This window comes from Canis lupus, chromosome 14 (assembly GCF_011100685.1).
Source record: "Canis lupus familiaris isolate Mischka breed German Shepherd chromosome 14, alternate assembly UU_Cfam_GSD_1.0, whole genome shotgun sequence".
Lineage (NCBI taxonomy): Eukaryota > Metazoa > Chordata > Mammalia > Carnivora > Canidae > Canis > Canis lupus.
Genome location: NC_049235.1, coordinates 13,668,904 through 13,690,908, shown reverse-complemented (window position 1 = coordinate 13,690,908; position 22,005 = coordinate 13,668,904). Strand labels below are relative to the sequence as shown.

General features: G+C 36.1%; 1 protein-coding gene across 1 annotated transcript in view; it reads left to right on the top strand.

The window, feature by feature from the left end:
* Window positions 1–22,005, top strand: part of ABCB1 (ATP binding cassette subfamily B member 1) — a 97,409-nt gene that overhangs the window by 29,293 nt on the left and 46,111 nt on the right. The window contains exons 5-13 of the mRNA NM_001003215.2: window positions 1,195–1,386; window positions 2,016–2,187; window positions 6,612–6,736; window positions 12,457–12,628; window positions 14,743–14,856; window positions 14,997–15,107; window positions 15,288–15,413; window positions 15,524–15,727; window positions 16,263–16,433. Coding sequence (NP_001003215.2) covers window positions 1,195–1,386; window positions 2,016–2,187; window positions 6,612–6,736; window positions 12,457–12,628; window positions 14,743–14,856; window positions 14,997–15,107; window positions 15,288–15,413; window positions 15,524–15,727; window positions 16,263–16,433 — 1,387 coding nt within the window. The remainder of the gene's footprint in view (window positions 1–1,194; window positions 1,387–2,015; window positions 2,188–6,611; window positions 6,737–12,456; window positions 12,629–14,742; window positions 14,857–14,996; window positions 15,108–15,287; window positions 15,414–15,523; window positions 15,728–16,262; window positions 16,434–22,005) is intronic.

The window sequence follows — 22,005 nt, the reverse complement described above, 5'->3', positions numbered from 1 at the left end:
CTTTTGAGCTATTTCTTGCTATATCATTAACGCTTGGATAATAATTAATTACTGAATTACTTATTAACTAAAATTTAGTATTCTCATTACATTTTCCCAAATAAATATATTGTAATCACAAGGAATAGCTTGGGGAAAACATGTTTACCAAAATGCCTGCGGGATTGAACACTATGTTGTAAGCAGTAACATCCATGACTCTCTGGTTATTACATCGTCACTTTATAGTTTCTGCATGGTTCGTACCAACCTTTTTATGGGAAGGTGGCAAGTAGTGAACTTGTAAAAATGGGAATATTAGAATCTCAGATTTCATTTTAGAATGTTTGTCTTTAACCTAAAACTGAATTTGCTTAGTAAGATGTAAGACTTGTTTCCTTTAAAAAAAAAATATAAAGACTCAGAGCAAAGAAACATAAATTCACTATTTCTAGATGATCACAGGTCTGGTTTTACAAGATAGTCATGTTTTTTACTGTCAGGGTTTAAACTGAAAGGAGTGCTATTTGATTCTGTAAGCATTTTAGGGTAACTCATGAATGGTAGTTGGGCAGACAATGTAAAAATACTTTTTATTTGGCTTCTATGTGCTGCCAGATTAATAGCCCCAAAGGGCAGGGCACCACTTCCATCTTTTGGTTCCACATTCTGACAAGTTTTGTTACTTCTTTCTATTCTCCAATATGCAGAAAGCACCTCAAAGTGCTCATTAACTGATCACGAGGCAATATAAGTAGACAGGAAGACAGTGGTAGGTCTTAACTTGATGCTGTGATGCTTCAGGGCACCACACAAGTCTTTCACAGTAACTGGCATATACTCTGGAGCTTATGGCCCTGGCCATAAGTGCATGTTGTGCACTGCCACGTTACTATTCTTATCTGCATTTCACTACAGATAAGAATTTAGAAAACTGAGCTTTGGAAAGGTTAAGCAACTTGCTCAGGATTATACAGCAGTTAAATGAAGAGCTGAGATTTGAGCCAAAGCAGAAACCACACTCCTCACCATCTCACTGTGTTGGCATAGACGTAGTTGGATGCTGACCACCAGTTCTGCTTGTTACCACCTCTTCTAATTTGTTAAGGATGGCAAGGTATGCAGGTGACTGAAAGCAAAAGTATGAGTCATTGGTTGGGGAAGGCTGCAGTGATGAGAAAGCCTTGTCTGTGTAGTGTTCTTGTTGCTTTGCAGGTATGCCTATTATTACAGTGGGATCGGTGCTGGCGTGCTGGTGGCTGCTTACATCCAGGTTTCATTCTGGTGCCTGGCAGCAGGAAGACAGATACTCAAAATTAGAAAACAATTTTTTCATGCTATCATGCGACAGGAGATTGGCTGGTTTGACGTGCATGACGTTGGGGAGCTTAACACCCGGCTCACAGAGTAAGTATCTGTTTTTTTAAAAATCAATTAATTAATTATTTATTTTAAAAAGATTGTATTTATTTATTTATTCATGAGAGACAGAGAGAGGAGGAGACATAGGCAGAGGGAGAGGTAGGCTCCCCACAGGGAGCCTGATGCAGGACTTGATCCCAGGACCCCAGGATCATGCCCTGAGCCAAAGGCAGTTGCTCAATCACTGTGCTACCTAGGTGCCCCAGTACCTGGTTTCATATTGAACTCAGACACGTTTCTTACTCTTACTTAAGTGAAAAAGGATGTTATCAGATCTGCTCAGAGATACCAGCAGAGGACTCAGAAGTGACTATGAGACTACATTCCTTCTGAGCAGCAGCCATGTCTTCTACATCCTTTGATTCTCACTGCCCCAGCAGGGCATGAGGAGACTTGCATGGCATGCAATGAGTGAGGGATACCTGCCAGACTCAGAAAGTCCTTGGAGAGTGGTGTGATAGAGCAACAACACAGTACTTTCTAAGGAAATTCCCAAGGAAAATCCTAGGTGTAAACAAATTGCCCCATCCTCAAAACAAAATGAAATAACTAACTGGATTCAGGAGAAAAGTTCTATGTTCACAGTTCTGATTGTTTATCTCTAACACTTTTAGCGATGTCTCCAAAATCAATGAAGGAATTGGCGACAAAATTGGAATGTTCTTTCAATCAATAGCAACATTTTTCACCGGTTTTATAGTGGGGTTTACACGTGGTTGGAAGCTAACCCTTGTGATTTTGGCCATCAGCCCTGTTCTTGGACTTTCAGCCGCCATCTGGGCAAAGGTGGGTAAAGCATATAATTCTAGGTTTTATTTTACTTAAATTTTTTTAAGATTTTATTTATTTATTCATGAGAGAGAGGGAGAGAGGCAGAGACACAAGCAGAGGGAGAAGCAGGCTCCATGCAGGGAACCCGACGTGGGACTTGATCCCAGGTCTCCAGGATCATGCCCTGGGCTGAAGGTGGCGCCAAACCACTGAGCCACCTGGGCTGCCCTAATTCTAGGTTTTAAACTGTCCCCACCTCATCCTCCATGGTGGAAGGCTGTTTTTATCATATGAGGACCCAGATCTATACTTGATACTTGGTTTTATTTTATTATTTATTTATTTATTTATTTATTTATTTTAATTTAAAATTAAAACAAATTTAAATTCAAATTGGTTAACACATAATGTACTATTGGTTTTAGGAGTACAGTTTAGCGATTCATCACTTACATATAACACCCCATGCTTATCCCAATACGTGTCCTCCTTAATGTCCATCACCCATTTAGCCCAGCCCTACCCACCTCCCCTCCAGCAATCCATAGTTTGTTCTCTACAGTTAAGTCTCTTATGGTTTGCCTCCATTTTTATCTTATTTTTCTTTCCCTTCCCCTATGTTTGTTTATTTTGTTTCTTAAATTCCACAAATGAGTGAAATCATATGAGATTTGTCTCTGACTGACTCATTTTTCTTAGCATAATACCCTCTAGTTCTATCTACATCATTGCAAATGACAAGGTTTCATTCTTTTTGATGGCCAAGTAATATTCCATCGTGTGTGTGTGTGTGTGTGTGTGTGTGTACACATACACCAGTTCTTCTTTATCCATTCATTAGTAGATTAGTAGATGGACATTTGTGTTCTTTATAATTTGGCTATTGTTGATAATGCTGCTATAAATATTGGGGTGCATGTGCCCCTTCAAATCAGAATTTTTGTATTCTTTGGATACATACCTAGTAATGCAGTTGGTAGATCATAGGGTAGTTCTATTTTTAACCTTTTGAGGAACGTCCAAACCATTTTCCAGAGTGGCTACACCAGTTTGCTTTCCTACCAATAGTACAAAAGTTTCCCCTTTCTTCATATCCTTGCCAACATCTATTGTTTCCTGAGTTGTTAATTTTAGCCATTCTGACTTGTGGGAGGTGGTATCCCACTGAGGTTTTGATTTGTATTTCCCTGATAATAAATGATGCTGAGTATTTTTTTGTGTGTCTGTTGGCCATGTGAAGGTCTTCTTTGGAGAGATGTCTGTTCGTATCTTCTCATTCTTAACTGGATTGTGTATTTTTGGGGTGTTGATTTTGATGAGTTCTTTATAGCTTCTGGATACTAGCCCATTTTCTGATAGATAATTTGTAAATGTTTTCTCCCATTCCTTTGGTTGCTTTTCAGTTTTGTTGATTTTTTTCCTTTACTCTGCAGAAGTTTTATCTTGATGAAGTCCCAATAATTCACTTTTGCTTTTGTTTCTTTCGCCTCTGGAGACATGTCTAGTACGAAGTCACTGTGGCTGAGGTCAAAGAGGTTGCTGCCTGTTTTGTCCTCTAGGATTTTGATGGTTTTCTATCTTACATTTAGATCTTTCTTCCATTTTGAGTTTATTTTTATGTATGGTTTAAGAGAGTGGTCCTGTATCATTCTTCTTTATATGGCTGTTCAATTTTCCCAACACCATTTGTTGAGGAGACTATTTTTCCATTGAATATTCTTTCCTGCTTTGTCAAAGATTACTTGACCATGTAGTTGTGGGTCTGTTTCTGGGTTTCCTGTTCTGTTCCATTCATTGATCTATATGTCTGTTTTTGTGCCAATACCATACTGTCTTGATGACTACTGCTCTGGAATATAGATTAAAGTCTAGAATTTGATGCTTCCCACTTTGCTTTTTCCAACATTGCTTTGGCTATTCAGGGTCTTTTGTGGTTCCATACAAATTTTAGGATTGTTTGTTCTAGTTCTATGAAAAATGCTAGTGGTATTTTCACAGGGATTACATTAAGTATGTAGACTATCTAGGGTAGTATAGACATTTTAACAATATTTATTCTTCCAACCCATGAGCATAGAATTTTTTCCCATTTCTTTGTGTCTTCAATTTCTTTCATAAGTGTACTATCGCTTTCAGTATACAAGTGTTTTACCTCTTTGGCTAGGTTTATTCCTATATATCTTACAGTTTTTGGTGTAATTGTAAACAGGATAGATTCCTTGATTCCCTTTCTACTGCTTCACTGTTGGTATATAGAAATGGAACAGATTTCTGTATGTTGACTTTATATCCTACAACTTTGCTGAATTTGTGTATCAGTTCTTCAAATTTTTTGGTGGAATCTTTTGAGTTTTCTACACAGAGTTCATGTCATCTACAAATATTGAAACTTTTACTTCTTCCTTGCTGATTTGGATGCCTTTTATTTTGTTGTTGTTGTTGTGTAATTGCTGAGGCTAGGACTTCCAGTACTATGTTGAACAATCATGGCAAGAGTAGGTATCCCTTTCATGTTCCTGACCTTAGGAGAAAATCTCTTGTTTTACCCTTTGAGGATGATGTTAGCTGTGGGTCTTTCATATATGGCCTTTATATGGCCTTTACTCCTTCCACCCTACTCTCTTTCTCCTCTTCCTTTGAGATTTCAATGGTGACAAATGTTGGAATTTCTCCCATTGTTCCGCAGGTCCCTGAAGCTTTTCATTTGCTCTCTGTTTCAGAGCAAGTGAATTCCATTGTTCTATCCTAGGGACACCTATTCTGTTCTGTCACCGCCACTCAGTGAGACTGAGACCTTCCTCCATGACCTCTAATTTTGCTGTTGGATTCTTCAGTTTTCTCATTTCATTTCGTCCTGTTTTTATAACTTCCACTTCAATGTTAATAGTATAGTACCTATTTTTTTTCTTTTATTTCAAGAGAATTTGTAATTGATTAGTGAAGCGTTTTATGGTGGCTGTTTAAAAATCCATGTTAAGTAATTCTAACATTTGATTTGTCTTAGTGTCAGTTCATTGTTGTTGTTGTTTTTCTCATTCAAGTTGTGATTTTCTTGGTTTCTTGGTTTCAAGTGACTTTTTTTTTTCAAGTGACTTTTATTGTATCCTGGACATTTTGTCCTTTATGTGAGGAGGATGGGTCCTATTTAAAGTCTTTAGTTTTAGCAAGTCATTACCATGTGTGGGCTTAGCCTGCAATTCCTGGCCTTCTTTTGTGAGCTGGGGTTCCAGTGGCAGTGTCATATTCAGACCCTTTGCACATTATTTTGGTCAGTCAGCATGGTTTATATGGAGCTGCTAGTACTTTTCATGTATCTGTCACCTGGGAGAGTGCAAGTAGATTCTATGCCCTCTAGCTGCCTCGGTGTCTCTGGGTGGAAGGTGACAGGTGCCAGCACACTGGTCTGAAGATGCTTATTTGGAGCTTGCCATGACTGGGTCCCTTCTGTTCTTCCTTCTTGTCTCTGTTAGAGAGAAGAGCCTCAGGCTCACAGGGACAAAGAAGCTTCCCAGCTTGGGCCACATTTCTTTTTTAACTGGGCTGATAACCAGAGAACTTACGAAATTTGTTGGAAATCATACCAAAACTTAATCCAAGAGTGAGGATTAAAACCTAGGTCTCCAAAAAAAACAAAACAAAACAAAACAAAAAAACAAAAAACCTAGGTCTCCAGCAATAAGCCTACGGCTCCATTTATTAAACAAATAGTATCTGAAGCAATGCATCATTATTAAAAGATGAACTGTTTCTAACTTATCTAGGACAGACATCCGTACATATTAAACAGTTTTTCAATAAATACATGAAGAATTTGCCACCTGACTTGTTCTGGTAAACAGAAAAATCAATTAACACACAAACTTTTGCCAAGTATTTCACCTGACTAATAGAGAAATGCATTATCACCACCAAGAATATCATTTACACACTGTTACTCTCAGTAACAAATTAACAGAGTTCTCAGAACTTCAGTTTCTTCCTGTGCTAAATAAGATAATACCTATACTTCAGAAGGATAGTATGTACTTGTCTGATATAGTAGATGCTCCATAAATGGTAGTTATTATTTGTAATATAAAAATAATATCCACCCTCTAGGGTAAAATTTCTAAAACTTCTTAATATTTACCATCTGATTTGTTCTGAGTTTGGCTCAACTTTTGTTGGCCTACCAACACCTATATGGTTTTGCCAAATGAATTTGTAGTGCTTTCTCTAAGTTGTGGTGAACTCAACAGAAATTACAAACTGGACCAACCTCTACCTGCTACCCACTCTTACATCAAATTGGTTTTAAATGAACACCACACACAGCCTTGGAAGGGAAAATAAATTTTACAAGATCATCAGAGTCCTGTGTGCAGAGTGGGGAGGGCCATTGATACAGCTTTGCCTTCATTAAAGAATATTAAATGATCTGAAATTGAATTTTTAAACAGATACTATCTTCATTTACTGATAAAGAACTCTTGGCCTATGCAAAAGCTGGAGCAGTAGCTGAAGAAGTCTTAGCAGCAATCAGAACTGTGATTGCCTTTGGAGGACAAAAGAAAGAACTTGAAAGGTTTGAGTCTTTTGTTTTAAGTTGCTAGTAATTTTAAATTCTATGTCATCTTAGATGCCCTTCAAGTTTATAGAGTTGAATATAAAGGTATGTGTGTGGGGGTGTACTTTTAAATAGCTTTCTAGATATTCTACAGCATAGCTAATATTCTGGAAGAGTTGTAATTTTAGTTATAGTCTTCTTATATCTGTTAATTTAAAATATGTTCTAGAATGTCCTAGGTGGGTAGGGCGATAAAATATTTCTTAAGGCTGAAACATATTTTATATCTGACAATAATTTTTCCCCATCAAGTTAATTCTTGGTTCTCTAAGACTAAATGAGTATTTTGTATAAGATCTAGGGATACTTTTTAAACTGTAGTTAGTGTCCCCTCTTGCCCAGGCTCCTCATCTGTTGGGCTAGGCTCCATGATTTGGAAGATAAAAATATGACTAAAAAGCACATTTGTACAAAAGTTCAGAATCTTTATTATGTGTTGTTTAGTATTTTCTTGCAACTGTCCCATTTTATTAGATTTCTGAGAGTATAGATGGTAAATTTATTGCAATGTATAGTATTTATCAGATCCATTGATTGCTAAACAGTGGCAGACTTTATTGAATATATGTTATAATCTGATATTATAGTATTTTAATGTTATGACTATATGTATACTTGGAAGTTAGGAAATACTAAATTATATTGTTTGGAACATTATACATTGTTGGTAGAGCCATAAGGAAAACAGGGAATTTTTATAAGTCAGCATGATAGTTACCCCTGGGAGAAATGAGGCATGAGTTATAAGAGTGAGACACATAGCAGAGGGCTTCTGTGGTTTTGGCAGTATTCTACGTCTTGACCTCAGTTGTGGTGAGATGGGTGTTCACGGCATAATTATAATACTTGTACATAATTTTTATACTGTGCCTGTGTGTTTTGGGTATACTTTTGTTCATCTGATATATTTCATAGCCACAAAGATGTCCTCTGAGAAAAATTTATGATGGCTAAGTTCAAAGGAGAGTAACACCTATGTTCTCTCTTAATTTTGGTAAGGTTTTTGCTTACCAAATAAGCAAAATGAGAAGTCTTACTTAGTGATCTGGCAAGCATCCAATCAAATACAGTCCTTCCTCTTTGGCAATTAAATTCTTTCAGAGGGATGGGAAGGGGAAGAATGTAGACAACTATAAGTAACAAAATATCTAATTTACCAGTTAGGTTAACAGTATTTGGGATATAAAGAGTCATAGGGGTTACTATGACCCTAGAGTCATAGGGTTTACTATTTAGATGATTCAGAAGCTTTTTTTAAATAGTTAATTTTGAGCAAACAGAGAATGAAGTTTTGATTCTTTTCTAGTTTTTCTCAGTAGAAGGGTGGACCAGAGAAAGAATACGTCCACCAACATAGGGAGACAAATAAAGCTTTTATGCTTCTGCCTAGTTTCTGAGCTGGAAAGCATCTCCTTACAGAAATAAAAAATCTCAGGTATCACCCTCAGATGCACTTAGGGCTTGAATTTATAAAATTCTGTGAACGAGAGAGGGCTCTCTCCCCAAGACTGAGGATTTCATGTCCAGTGAAACCACTAGGGTGTCCAGTAGAAGAAATGAAAAATTGCTGAAAATTAATTAAATAAGCATCCAAATTAAGAAATTTAAAAAAGAACAATAAAGGAAGTATAAGGAGGGAGTAATAAATAGCAAAAATTAACTGAATAGAAAATAAATGTAAGAAAGCAGAGGCCTGACAAATGCATAAATTAATTCTTTGAAAAGACTAATAAATAATCAAGTATTTTTTGCAAATTTAATCAGGAATTTAAAAAATAATAAGGAAAAATTGCTACAGATCAAAAAAAAAACTTCATTTTAAAAAAGTACAGCTTTATACCAATAAGTTTTTGGTAAACTGATGAACTAGACAATACCCTAGAAAAATATAAACCAGTGGTTTATGGGTGACTTAGTGATTGAGTGTCTGCCTTTGGCTCAGGTAGTGATCCTGGGGTCCTGGGATCAAGTCTCACTCAGGCTCCTTACAGGGAACCTGCTTGTCTTCTGCCTATGTCTCTGCCTCTCTCTCTGTGTCTCTCATGAATAAATCTTTAAAAAATATATAGGCTAAAACTCTTACTTAGGAGGAAGAAAACTTGAGTGGACCTACAATCATTAAAGGGATTGAATCCAAAGTTAAAAACTGCCACCTTCTGCCTTTATATACACAGTAAAACCCAGAGTCCAGATAATTTTACAGACAAGTTCTAACAAAACTTCAAGAGAAAGATAACCCTACCTTATAGAGATTGTTTCAGAGAGTGAAAAAAATATATATAGAAAGTCGAGAATTCACCATATAAGGCCAGTGTAACTTTGATGCCACAATTAGGCAGATATATGAGAAAGGAAAATTATAAAGCAGTTTCACCTAAAACCTAGATGCAGAAGTCTACGTAAGTTATTAGCTAAACAAATCCATGTGAAAAATATCATCAGATTAAAAAAAAAAACTGGAACTTACTAGCTTTATCTCATGAATACAAAGATGATTCTAACATTAGGAAATCTATTAATATAATTAACCATATTAACAGATTGAAAGGAAGAAATGTTTTGTATTGGTGGATGAGGAAAATGGATTAATTATGTATAATTCATGACAAAAATTCAAAACTAAGAGTAAGAATTAATTTTCTTAATATAGAGTGTATACCAGAGGTATATAGGAAACTAGAGCAAGAGGATATTCAGGACCACAACATGCTGGCCTGATTTTCTTTTTTTTTTTTTTTTTTATTTTTTATTTTTTATTTTTTATTTTTTTTTATTTTTTTTATGGCCTGATTTTCTTTCCAGGTTGGGCATTTCTTGAAAGTTCATCAATTCAACAGATTAGCCAGTGTCTACCACATGTATGTGCTGCACTCTACATTTTCAATAGAAAATTGGAAATAGAGGAACTTTTTCTTCTTAGGATCCTTAGTCCAAAGAGTAAGGTGGAGAAAAGGGGAAAGGAAGAGAGTAGAAAGGAAGATAAGAAAGAAATCACTGAAGAAATGAATGAAATAATCAACTTTTAAAACATACTATGAAACAATCAAGTGGTGTGCTGATAAGGGTGAGAAGGGAAATTTTACTTTAAATATGGCAGTCATGGTAAGCCTTGGCAGCCAGGGAAGGCGTCTTTGAGGAGATTTCATCTAGGCTGAGACTTGAAGGGTGAGGAAAAGCCTGTCCTGGTGGGATTAGGGTAGGGACAGAAGAGTCTTCCAGATTTCCTGAGGTGGCAAACGTAGGTATGTTCTAGAACATGCCATCAGGTCTGTGTGCCTAGAGCTCTGTTGAGTGATGGGAGATGGAGAAGAGAGGCTGTTGAAGGCAGTGTGGGCTGTAGAGGAGTTAAGATTTTACTCTAAGGGCACAGGCAAGCAGTTGAGGGTCTTAAACAAAGGAACAAATATCCCCATTATATTTTAAGATCATTTCTCTGTCTGTAATTGGTTTGGTGAGTGGAGGGGAGCAGTTAAAGATTGGAGGCAGGGAGGCTGGTAGCAAGGCTGTTGTAGCCTGAGAGGAAAGACCTGTGGTGGCCTGATGTAGACTGTGGGCAGGAGAGGGGAGACAAGTACCCAGATATCAGATATCATTTGGAAGTATGTTTGCTAAAATTATTCTTGGGCCAAATGTAATCCTTCAGTTTTCTTTGTAGTTCTTTCCCTTCCTTTCTCTGCTGTGCATGGACAAGTAATGGTTTTAGTCTGACTTTCTATTCCAATTAATAGGTGCAAGCGGAAGCTGGCTCTCTTAGAATGGAAATTTAACCAGAATTTACAATGAATTCAATTCCGTAGTGTAGGAATAGTTTTATTCTCCTTAATTTTAAAATGATATTTTTCTCACCTGTGTGTCTTACTTCTTAGTATTGATTTCTCTGCTTAGCTAAAAGTGTTTCTTGCTATTGTAAATGGCTGTTTACATCACTGATAAATATTTTCATAATATTTAAGAATTGTTTTCCAGGGGCAGCCCGGGTGGCCAGCGGTTTAGTGCCGCCTTCAGCCCAGGGCGTGATCCTGGAGACCTGGGATCGAGTACTGCATTGGGCCCCCTGCATGGAGCCTGCTTCTCCCTCTGCCTGTGTCTCTGCCTCTCTCTCTGTGTCTCTCATGAATAAATAAATAAAATCTTAAAAAAAAAAAAAAGAATTGTTTTCTAAACATCAGGGTTTTTGTTATGTATCCTTAATCCATTTTAAGAATGGTGACTTAAATGACCATTCTTATACTAAAGCTTTTAATGAGTAGATGGTTTTCATATTGGGTTTGGTAGTGTGGTATTTTTAGCAAAACCCTAATCAAAAGCCTATGTAATTGTAGCATTGTTGATATCTCCTTCCTCCTTACCCTCTTTTTTTTTTTTTCCATTTATCTTTTCTGGTATCTGATTTTCTTCCTTGTTGTTGCTTCTTCCTATGAAAATGTTTCCTCTGGCTGCATGGTACAACAACATATCAGTGAAATGAGTTCTGCATTAGTCTCGGTAAGCAAGGACTGGTATAAAGGAAGTAACAAAAAAGGTGTGAGTCATGTGTATTAACGTTCCTTCTTTGTAATCATGTATTGTTGACGCCTAGTAATACGTTTTGCCTCAGGTCAACTCAAAAAGTGGGAGACAGATAGATCAACCGTTGAAACATGTTACTCAAAAATAATTTTTTTGCTCAAAGATTATTACTGGCAGTTAGGGATACACATTTTTGCAGAGAGAAACTATAATGGTATGTTACTATTTTATCATCATAAAGTTCTGTTTAAATTTGGTTTTTAGTGGATATGGAAGTTTCATTTGGCATTCTTTTAACTAGTAAAGTAGCCAGTTAAAGTCACGACGGCAAGAAAGAATGCATGCTTTTACCTGAGCGGGACTTGAATTTGTCTGTACATTCCAACTAAGGGAGTGAATCCTCCAAAGAAAATTAACATAATACTATGTCATGCTTTTATGGATCAAAGAACCTTAAAGTATGAATTTTATATGGAAGCAAGTTCTTCTAACAGTTATGAATGTTTTCTTTCTATAAGGCAATGTTCTAAGTTCCTAGGGAAATATGATTAAAAGGACAAAAATTTAAGACTCAATTATAATCAGTCTTATTTCCCTAATAATTTTACCATCATTCTATATTTACAAAGATTCTTCTTAAGAAAAGAGACATGAGATAAGCTAATGGGGCCCATATTTTTAAAAAAGAAAAAAGAATCTTCCTTAACATTTCCTTAAACATTAAGAGATTTAAAAGATTTACTTGTGCACTATCTAGCATTATATCTGCTTTTTATTATTAAATTTAAAAGGCATGAATATTTTAAAGGGAAAACACAAATGTTTTTAGAGCCTCTGTTTTGTTTTGCCTATGAAACAATGCAAATTCTTGAAGTTTACTAAACATTATTTTACTTACTAAACTATTGTTAAGACCAGAGAAGAAGCTTTAGAATACTTTCCCCCAAATTTTTAATCTCTGTGGATAAGTAAGCCTCAGTTTGCTCTTCTACAACAAGGGGTTAAAATAGTACTAACACCATAGGGTCAATGTATGGACAAAAGGAGAAAATACATGTAAAACACTGAACAGGGCTGGGCACATTCTAAGTCTTTAATAACCATCAGGCTATGTTGGTTCATTTCATATGATTTATGAATATATGTGATAGTTTTTTTATTTCTCATAGGTACAACAAAAATTTAGAAGAAGCTAAAAGAATTGGGATAAAGAAAGCTATCACGGCCAACATTTCTATTGGTGCCGCTTTCTTATTGATCTATGCATCATATGCTCTGGCTTTCTGGTATGGGACCTCCTTGGTCCTCTCCAGTGAATATTCTATTGGACAAGTACTCACTGTAAGTGATGTTATTTTAAGAAATGAATCTCTCGTGAAAATTCCAATGGAGTTGAGTGGTGTTGGCTTGAGTGATGATGGAGAATAGGTATTGAAGAACTATTGAATAATATGAAGAGCCATGTGTTACTAGATTAAAAAGTGGAAAGGAAATTAGAGGTATTGAGCAACCAGTGGTGTCTTTTTTACAAATCTCTTGCACAGTTTGTCTTGCAGCCTAAATAATATTGACATTACAAATCTCTATAGCATGAAATCTTATTTGTTGAGATTATTTCTTTGTGGTTGGCCCAGTGCTAAGCATTTCATTTTTATTTTCTGATTTACTATTCACAACAACAAATGGCAAAATACAGTATTTAACTACTTTTCAAATTTTTTTGAATGATAGCTAGTCTACCTTGCAAAGTTATGGGAGTATTAATTGTTACTCTTCCTTAAAGAAATTCTATTTGGAGGTTCTCTGCCTTTTAGAACTTTGTACAAGCACAGAAAGCTTGCCATTTGATACTGTTCTCATTTATTTAAAAATGGTGAAATAGTTCAACCTATATCTTGATCTAATAAAGTGCATACTGTTAGAAGAGTCCTTGAATTCTTTTTTCACAGTCCAAGCACAAGTAATATTGTTGGTGACAGACCATATTTTAAGTCCCTTACAACAGTTCCCTTTCTCAGGAATAAGATTTGTTTTTTTTTATAAATTTATTTTTTATTGGTGTTCAATTTGCCAACATATAGAATAACACCCAATGCTCATCCCCTCAAGTGCCCCCCTCAGTGCCTGTCACCCAGTCACCCCCACCCCCCGCCCACCTCCCCTTCCCCCACCCCTAGTTCGTTTCCCAGAGTTAGGAGTCTCTCATGTTCTGTCTCCCTCCCTGATATTCCCCACTCATTTTTTCTCCTAGGAGCAAGATTTGTAATGTAGATATAACAGTTGTGCTCATCCAAAATGTGCAAGGCTATTTAGTAAAAATGGCTTTTACCAAAAAAGCTTTTATTATGAGAGTAATGGTGTTAGTGAACCTAGGTTGTATAAGAAATGTGTTCTACTTAATTGTGATACAGATAAGTAGTCTAAAATCTTGTATCACTGGTCCCAGAACTGTCTCACAAGCTGGAAAGCATGCAGAATATGAGTAAGAGCATGGGATTGGAAATCAGGCTGACTTGGTTTAAATTCCATCTGTGCCACTTACTAACTGTATGATTTGGGGTGGCCACCTAGACTTTTCAAGTTTCTGCTACCTCTTTTGCCAATAGAAATGGCAAGAATAATTTGCCTTAACTTTTAGTATAGTTGTAGATCCTAACTGAGAAAATGAATGTAGAATCACTTAGCAAAATTTCTTCTATGTGAATTATTGGGTAATTGCTATGTGATTTAGAAAGGAATGAATGGTGATATTAGTTCTCTGCAACCCTAAAGAAAAACAATTTAATTTGGTCAAAATGAAAAAATAAACCCCTTTTATCAGACCTCAAAGAAAACACAGCCTGGTAGGAGGAAAGAAGACAGCCTGATCAAGAATAATGCCCTAGATGTGTGCTTTATGATTTACAAAATATTTTTATATATACTGTTTCATTTGGTACAACTCTAAGGTTGCCAGGTAAGGAAAACCCATAGAATCCTGCCTAGTTTTGCAAATGAAGAAATTGAAGCCTGGAGACTCTAGGAGAATTGCCTGAAGCCAGACAGCTAGTTAGTGCTTACCCAGAATTTGGACCTTGGTCTTCTGACACTCCTTTGGATATTTATTTCCCCTATGCCCTGCCGATGATCTGAACCAAAATAATTAAGTAAATATTTATAAATAATTAAATAAATATATATTCTATCCTATTCTGGTCCTGTGGAACTTGTACCATTGTTTCACTGAGCAAGTAAGACTCATTATGTATTGTAAATCAAAAAGGATTTAAACTTTTAAAGTGTTTTTAACACCAGGACTCATAACAAGCCACCTTAAAAATAATAATAACTTATAATAATAATAATAATAATAATAATAATAACAACAACAACATTGGCTATATCAGAAGAAAGATGTATGAAAAAAATTGTAATAAACACAAAGTAACTTGATGGTTTTCCTTCACATCCCTCAGGTCTTCTTTTCTGTATTAATTGGGGCTTTTAGTATTGGACAGGCATCCCCAAGCATTGAAGCATTTGCAAACGCAAGAGGAGCAGCTTATGAAATCTTCAAGATAATTGACAATGTAAGTCCAGGCTAGCCATTTCCCTCTAAAAGATTTCTAATTAAATGTCAATTTCTTTATCACTTTATCCAATGCTCCACAAACATCACTAAAAATAGCTATTGTACCCTAGTGATCTTCTGAAATTTTATTCTGTTTAGAAACCAAGCATTGACAGCTATTCGAAGAGTGGACATAAACCAGATAATATTAAGGGAAATTTGGAATTCAAAAATGTTCACTTCAGTTACCCTTCTCGAAAAGAAGTTAAGGTACAGTGATACATGATTAATCAGTGATTCAACCATGTATTGGTTGAAAGTGTCTGATACTTGACTTTAGTGATTTAAAAAAAATGTACATTTAAACCTGGTTTTGACTTCATAGTCAATTCATAGTCCCGGAATCTGTGTACTATTATCCTTAAGTTTATTTCTCATTCGTTCTGTTAGATCTTAAAGGGTCTCAACCTGAAGGTTCAGAGTGGGCAGACAGTGGCGCTGGTTGGGAACAGTGGCTGCGGGAAGAGCACGACCGTGCAGCTGATGCAGAGGCTCTATGACCCCACAGATGGCATGGTGAGGTGGCTCCTGCTGAACTAGATGCTGCAGCCGTCAGCAGTTACCATTTGCACAGCTCACATTACAAATCTGCAAGGCATGCAAATCATGCTTACTTTTTATTTCAGGTCTGTATTGATGGACAGGACATTAGGACCATAAATGTAAGGCATCTTCGGGAAATTACTGGTGTGGTGAGTCAGGAGCCTGTGTTGTTTGCCACCACGATAGCTGAAAACATTCGCTATGGCCGCGAAAATGTCACCATGGATGAGATTGAGAAAGCTGTTAAGGAAGCCAATGCCTATGATTTTATCATGAAACTACCTAATGTAAGTCTTTCTTGATCTTTGCCATGCTAGAAGTTCAAAGAATAAAATAGAATAGATTGCTGGCCTGTTGTATTAGAAGTTAGAAATCTAGGGGCGCCTAGGTTGCTCAGTCAGTTAAGTGTTTGCCTTTGGCTCAGGTCACAATCTCAGGGTTCTAGGATCAGGCCCCGTATCAGGCTCTCTGCTCAGTGGAGTCTGCTTCTCTCCCTGCTTCTCTTTCTGTAATCTCTCTGGCTCTTGCTCTCAAATAAATAACTAAAATTTTTTTAAAAATTAAAAAAAGAAGTTAGGAATCTACTGTAAATTATAGAAAACTCCTAAGAAGGGAAATCAAGATTATGTCAGATTTTAAAGCTCTAGCACCATCAGCTAATAGTAGGTATATTTGTAAAAATTGGGGTTGGTTATTGCTAAGTTTTAAGGACCTGGATTGTATTCCCTGTGGGTTGTTTATGGGATCACTTCCCATCTTAAAATGTAAGCTGAGATAGTTTGTTCTTTTGCTAAGACCCCCTCTTTATTTTCTGTGTTGTAGAAATTTGACACTCTGGTTGGAGAGAGAGGGGCCCAGCTGAGTGGTGGACAGAAACAGAGAATCGCCATTGCTCGGGCCCTGGTTCGCAACCCCAAGATTCTTCTGCTGGATGAGGCAACGTCAGCTCTGGACACTGAAAGTGAAGCAGTGGTTCAGGTGGCCCTGGATAAGGTCTGTGACCCTTGATTCAAACTGACCTGATTTATAAGCATAAGGAGAGCCCACCGTTAATTCTTCTTGATATTATTTTTGAAAAAGGACATTTCTGATAACTTCTAAAGTGATCCCGTCAAGTATCAAAATTAAATCTGTAGTCCTTTTTGGATCTGTTCATTAAATTTCTATTTATTTCTCTGTTTTTTTTTTTTTTTAAGTAAAAATGAATAAACTTTCACTGAAAGATACTTGCAAAATTTTAAAATTAAACAATGAGAAATAGAGTTTCAAATGAAAATTGGTCATCATTATGATCTTGAAACTTGGCCTGTTATGTAGAGATGACCCTGTTATTTACATTTTCTGTTTTTGCTGTTGTCAACAAGAGGAAAATATAATTAAGGTTCACATTTTATCTCCAAGATGTTAAATACGTATTGAAAACCCTATGGAAAATGAGAAACCTCTTGTACTCAGGAAAGAGGCAGAGAACTGATGATGTTGGAAACCTATCTGGGCCATGAAATGTCCTTGACTATCAACAGAGCTTGACCTTCCTGCAATCCTTGAGTTCACGGGACTCATTCACCCAATCAGATTTGAGTGCTTACACTGTGCTAGGCACGGTTTGGTTGGTCCCTGGCATGTATTGGTAACCAAGCTAGGTCTGTGAGGACAAGGAATATGAAGACCTCTTTTTTAAAATTTTTATTTGAATTCCAGTTAGTTAACATACAGTGTAATATAGGTGTAGAATTTCGTGATTCATCATTCACATACAACACTCAGTGCTCATCACAAGTACCCTCCCTAGTCCCTATCACCTATTTCCCCCATCCCCTCTTCCACCCTCCCCACTCTGGTAACCATCAGTTTGTGCTCAGTAGTTGAGTCTGTTTCTTGGTTTGCTTCTCTCTTTCTTTTTATTTTTCCTCTACTTATTTGTTTTGTTTCTTAAATTCCACATATGAGAAAAATCATATGGTATTTGTCTTTTTCTGACTTATTTCACTTAGCAATAATTCTCTCTAGCTCCATCTACATCATTGCAAATGGCAAGATTTCATTCTTTTTGTGGCTGAGTGATATTCCGTTGTATATATGTGCCACCTCTTCTTTATCCATTCATCTGTTGATGGACACTGGACTGTTTCCATACTTTGGCTATTGTAGATAATGCTGCTATAAAAATTGGGGGGCATGTATCCCTTTGAACTAGTATTTTTGTATCCTTTGGGTCAATACCTACTAGTGCAATTGCTGTTTTGTAGTGTGGTTCTATTTTTAACTTTTTGAGGAACCTCCATACTGTTTTCACAGTGGCTACATTCCCACCAACAGGGCACTAGAGTTCCTTTTTCTCTACATCCTCACCAACACCTGTTGTTCCTTGTGTTGTTGATTCTGATAGGCATGAGGTGATATTTCCCATAGTTTTGATTTGTATTTTCCTGTTGATGAGTGATGTTGAGCAGCTTTTCATGTATCTGTTGGTCATCTGTATGTCTTCTTTGGAAAAATTTCTATTCATATCTTCTGCCCATTTTTTATTAGATTATTCCTTTTTGCGTGTTGAGTTTTATAAGTTTTTTATATAATTTGGATACTAACCCTTTACCAGATATGTCAATTGCAAATATCTTCTCCCATTCCATAGGTCGCCTTTCAGTTTTGTTGATTATTTCCTTTGTTGTGCAGAAAGTTTTTATTTTGATAAAGTCCCAATAGTTTGTTTTTGTTTTCCTTGCCTGAGGAGACATATCTAGAAAGAAATTGCTACAGCCGATGTTAAAGAGGTTTACTACCTGTAGTGTTCCCCTCTAGGATTTTTTATGGTTTCAAGTCTCACATTTAGGTCTTTAATCCATTTCAAATTTATTTTTGTGTTTCATGTAAGAAAATGGCCCAGTGTCATCATTTTTATGTTGCTACCCAGTTTTCCCAAAACCATTTGTTGGAGACTTTTTCCTGTGGGATATTCTTTCCTGCTTTGTCAAAGATTAATTGACCATATATCTGTGGCTTCATTTCTGAACTTCCTATTCTGTTCCATTGATCTATATGTCTACTTTGTGCAAGTACCATCTTGTTTTGATCACTACAGCCTTGTAATATAGCCTGAAGTCTGGGATTATAATACCTTCAGCTTTGCTTTTCTTTTTCAAGGTTGTTTGGTTATTCAGGGTCTTTTCTGATTCCATACAAATTTTAGGATTTGTTTGTGCTAGGTCTGTGAAAAATGCTTGTGTTATTTTAATAGGGATTGCATTAAATGGGTAGATGACTTTGGGTAGTATAGACATTATAACAATATTTGTCCAATCTATGAGCATGGAATGTTTTTCCATTTCTGTGTGTCATCTTCAGTTTCTTTCATCAGTGTTTTATAGTTTTCAGAGTGTGAGTCTTCCACCTCTTTGGTTAGGTTTATTACTAGGTGTCTTATGGTTTCGGTGTAATTATAAATTGGATTTATTCTTTGATTTCTTTCTGCTTCTTCATTATTGGTATAGAGAAGTGTAACAGATTTATGTACATTGATTTTGTATCCTGTGACTTTGCTGAATTCATGTATCAGTTGTAGCAATTTTTTGGTGGAGTCTTTCAGATTTTCGACATAGAAGAATGTGTCATCTGTGAATAGTGAAAGTTTGACTTTTTTGCCTATTTGGATGCCTTTTATTTCTTTTTGTTGTCTGATTGCTGAGGCTAGGACTTCCAGTACTATATTAAATAACAGTGGTGAAAGTGGACATTTCTGGCTTGTTCCTGATGGTAGAAGAAATGCTCTCGGGTTTTCCCCACTGAGGATGATATTAGCTGTAGGTCTTTTGTATATGGCCTTTATGATGTTGAAGTATGTTCCCTCTAAACCTACTTTGTTCAGGGTTTTTATCACAAATGTATCTTGTACTTTGTCATGCTTTTTCTGTGTCTGTTGAAATGAAATGAAATAAATTGATTCCTATCCTTTCTTTTGTTAATGTGTTGTATCAGGTTGACTGATTTGAGGATATTGAATGACACTTGGAACCAAGGAATAAATCTCAGTTATCATGATGAATGATTTTTTTAATATATAGCTAGATTTGGTTTGCTAGTATTTTATTGAGAAGTTTTGCCTTCATGTTCATCAGGAATATTGGCCTATAGTTCTCTTTTTTTAGTGGAGTCTTTACCTAGTTTTAGTATCAGGATAATGCTGGCCTTATAGAATGAATTTTGAAATTTTCCTTCTTTTTCTATTTTTTTGGAATAGTTTGAGAAGAACTGGTATTAACTCTTCTTTAGATGTTTGGTAGAGATCACCTCTGAAGCCATTTGGCCCTAAACGTTTGTTTTTTGGGAGTGTTTTGATCACTGATTCAATGTCTTTGCTGGTTATGAGTCTGTCCAAGTATTCTGTTTCTTCCAGTTTCAGTTGCAGTAGTTGATATATTTCTAGGAATTTATCCATTTCTTCCAGGTTATCCAATTTGTTGACATATAGTTTTTCATCATATTCTCTTATAATTATTTGCATTTCTGTGATGTTTGTTGTTATTTCTCCTGTGTCATTGGGGATTTTATTTATTTGTGTCCTTTCTCTTTTCTTTTTGATAAGTCTTGCTAGAGGTTTATCAATTTTATTAATTTTTTCAAAGAACCAGCTCCTGGTTTCATTGCCTGTTCAATTGTTCTGTTTTGTTTTGTTTTTTAGTTTCTATATCATTTATTTCTGCTCTAGTCTTTGTTATTTCCTTCTTCTGCTCACTCTGGGCTTCATTTGTTCTTTTTCTAGCTTCTTTAGGTGTAAAGTTAGGTTGTTTATTGAGATTTTTTTCTTCTTGAGGTAGGCATGTATTGCTATATACTTTCCTCTTAAGACTGCTCTTGCTATCTCCCAGAGATTTTGGACTGTTTTGTTTTCATTTTCATTTGTTTCCATGTATTTTTTAATTCTTCTTTGATTTCCTGGTTGACCCATTCATTCTTTAGTAGCATGTTGTTTAATCTCCATGTATTTGTGGTCTTTCCAAGTTTTTTCTTGTGGTTGATTACTGGTTTCATTGTGCATGGTCAGAAAAAATGCACAGTATGATTTCAGTCTTTTTTGTATTTGTTGAGCCCTGTTTTGTTGCCTAATATGTGATCTGTTCTGGAGAATATCTCATGTGCATCTGAAAAGAGTATGTATTCTGCTGTTTTAGGATGGAATGTTCTGAATACGTCTGTTAAGTCCACCTGGTCCATTGTGTCATTCAAAACCATTGTTTCCTTGTTGATTTTCTGCTTACATTATCTGTCCATTGCAGTGTGTGGGGTGTTAAAGTTCCCCTACTATTATTGTGTTATTATCAGTAAGAACTTTTATGTTATGAATTGTTTTATATATTTGGTGCTCCAATGTTGGGTGCATAAATATTTACAGTTGTTATATCTTCTTGTTGGATTGGCTTCTTTATGATTATATAATACCCTTATTTGTTTCTTTTTAAAGTCTTTGTTTTAAAGTCTAGTTTATCTAAGTATTACTACTCTTTCTTTTGACATCAATTTGCATGATAAATGTTCTCCACTCTCTCACTTTCAATCTGCAGGTGTCTTTAGGTCTAAAATAAGTCCCTTTAGGCAGCATAAAGATGAGTCTTATATTTTTATCCATTCTGACATCCTATGTCTTTTTATTGGAGCATTTAGTCCATTTACATTCAAAGTAATTATTAATAGATATATATTTATTGCCATTTTATTACTTGTTTTGTCATTGTTTGTAGAGATTTTCTCTGATCCTTTTTTGTCTTTGTCACTTTTGGTCTCTCCTTTGCACTCAAAAAGTCCCCTTTAGTATTTCTTGCAGGGTTGATTTAAGTGGTCACAAACTCCTTTAGTTTTTGTTTGTCTGGGATACTCTTTTTTTTTTTTTAAGATTTTATTTATTTACTCATGATAGACATAGAGAGAGAGAGAGAGAGAGGCAGAGACACAGGCAGAGGAAGAAGCAGACTCCATGCCAGAGCCTGACGCAGGACTCGATCCAGGGACTCCAGGATCATGTCCTGGGCCAAAGGCAGGCGCTGAACTGCTGAGCCACCCATGGATCCCCTGGGATACTCTTTATCACTCCTCTATTCTTAATGGTAGCCATGCTGGATAGAGTATTCTTGGTTGTAGATTTTTTCCATTCAGCACCTGAATATATAATGCCACTCCCTTCTGGCTTGCTAAGTTTTTGTTGAAAGATCTCCAGCTAGCCTTATGGGTTTTCCCATAAGTTAAGGACTTCTTTTGTCTTGCTGCTTTTAAGATTTTTTTTTAATCACTATATTTTGCAAATTTAATTACAGTGTCTCTTTGTTTTGGCCTGCTTTTTTTGATTTTTTAAAAATTTTTTTAATTTTTTATTTATCATAAATAAATGTGCAAGGAGAATGTTTCCCCAAAGAAACATTTCCCTGCCCATCTTCTTTTCCAAGCCAATGGCTTTGGGGAAACATTCTCCTTGCACATTTATTTATGATAGTCACAGAGAGAGAGAGAGAGAGAGAGAGAAAGAGAGACATAGGCAGAGGGAGAAGCAGGCTCCATGCAGCGGGAGCCCGACGTG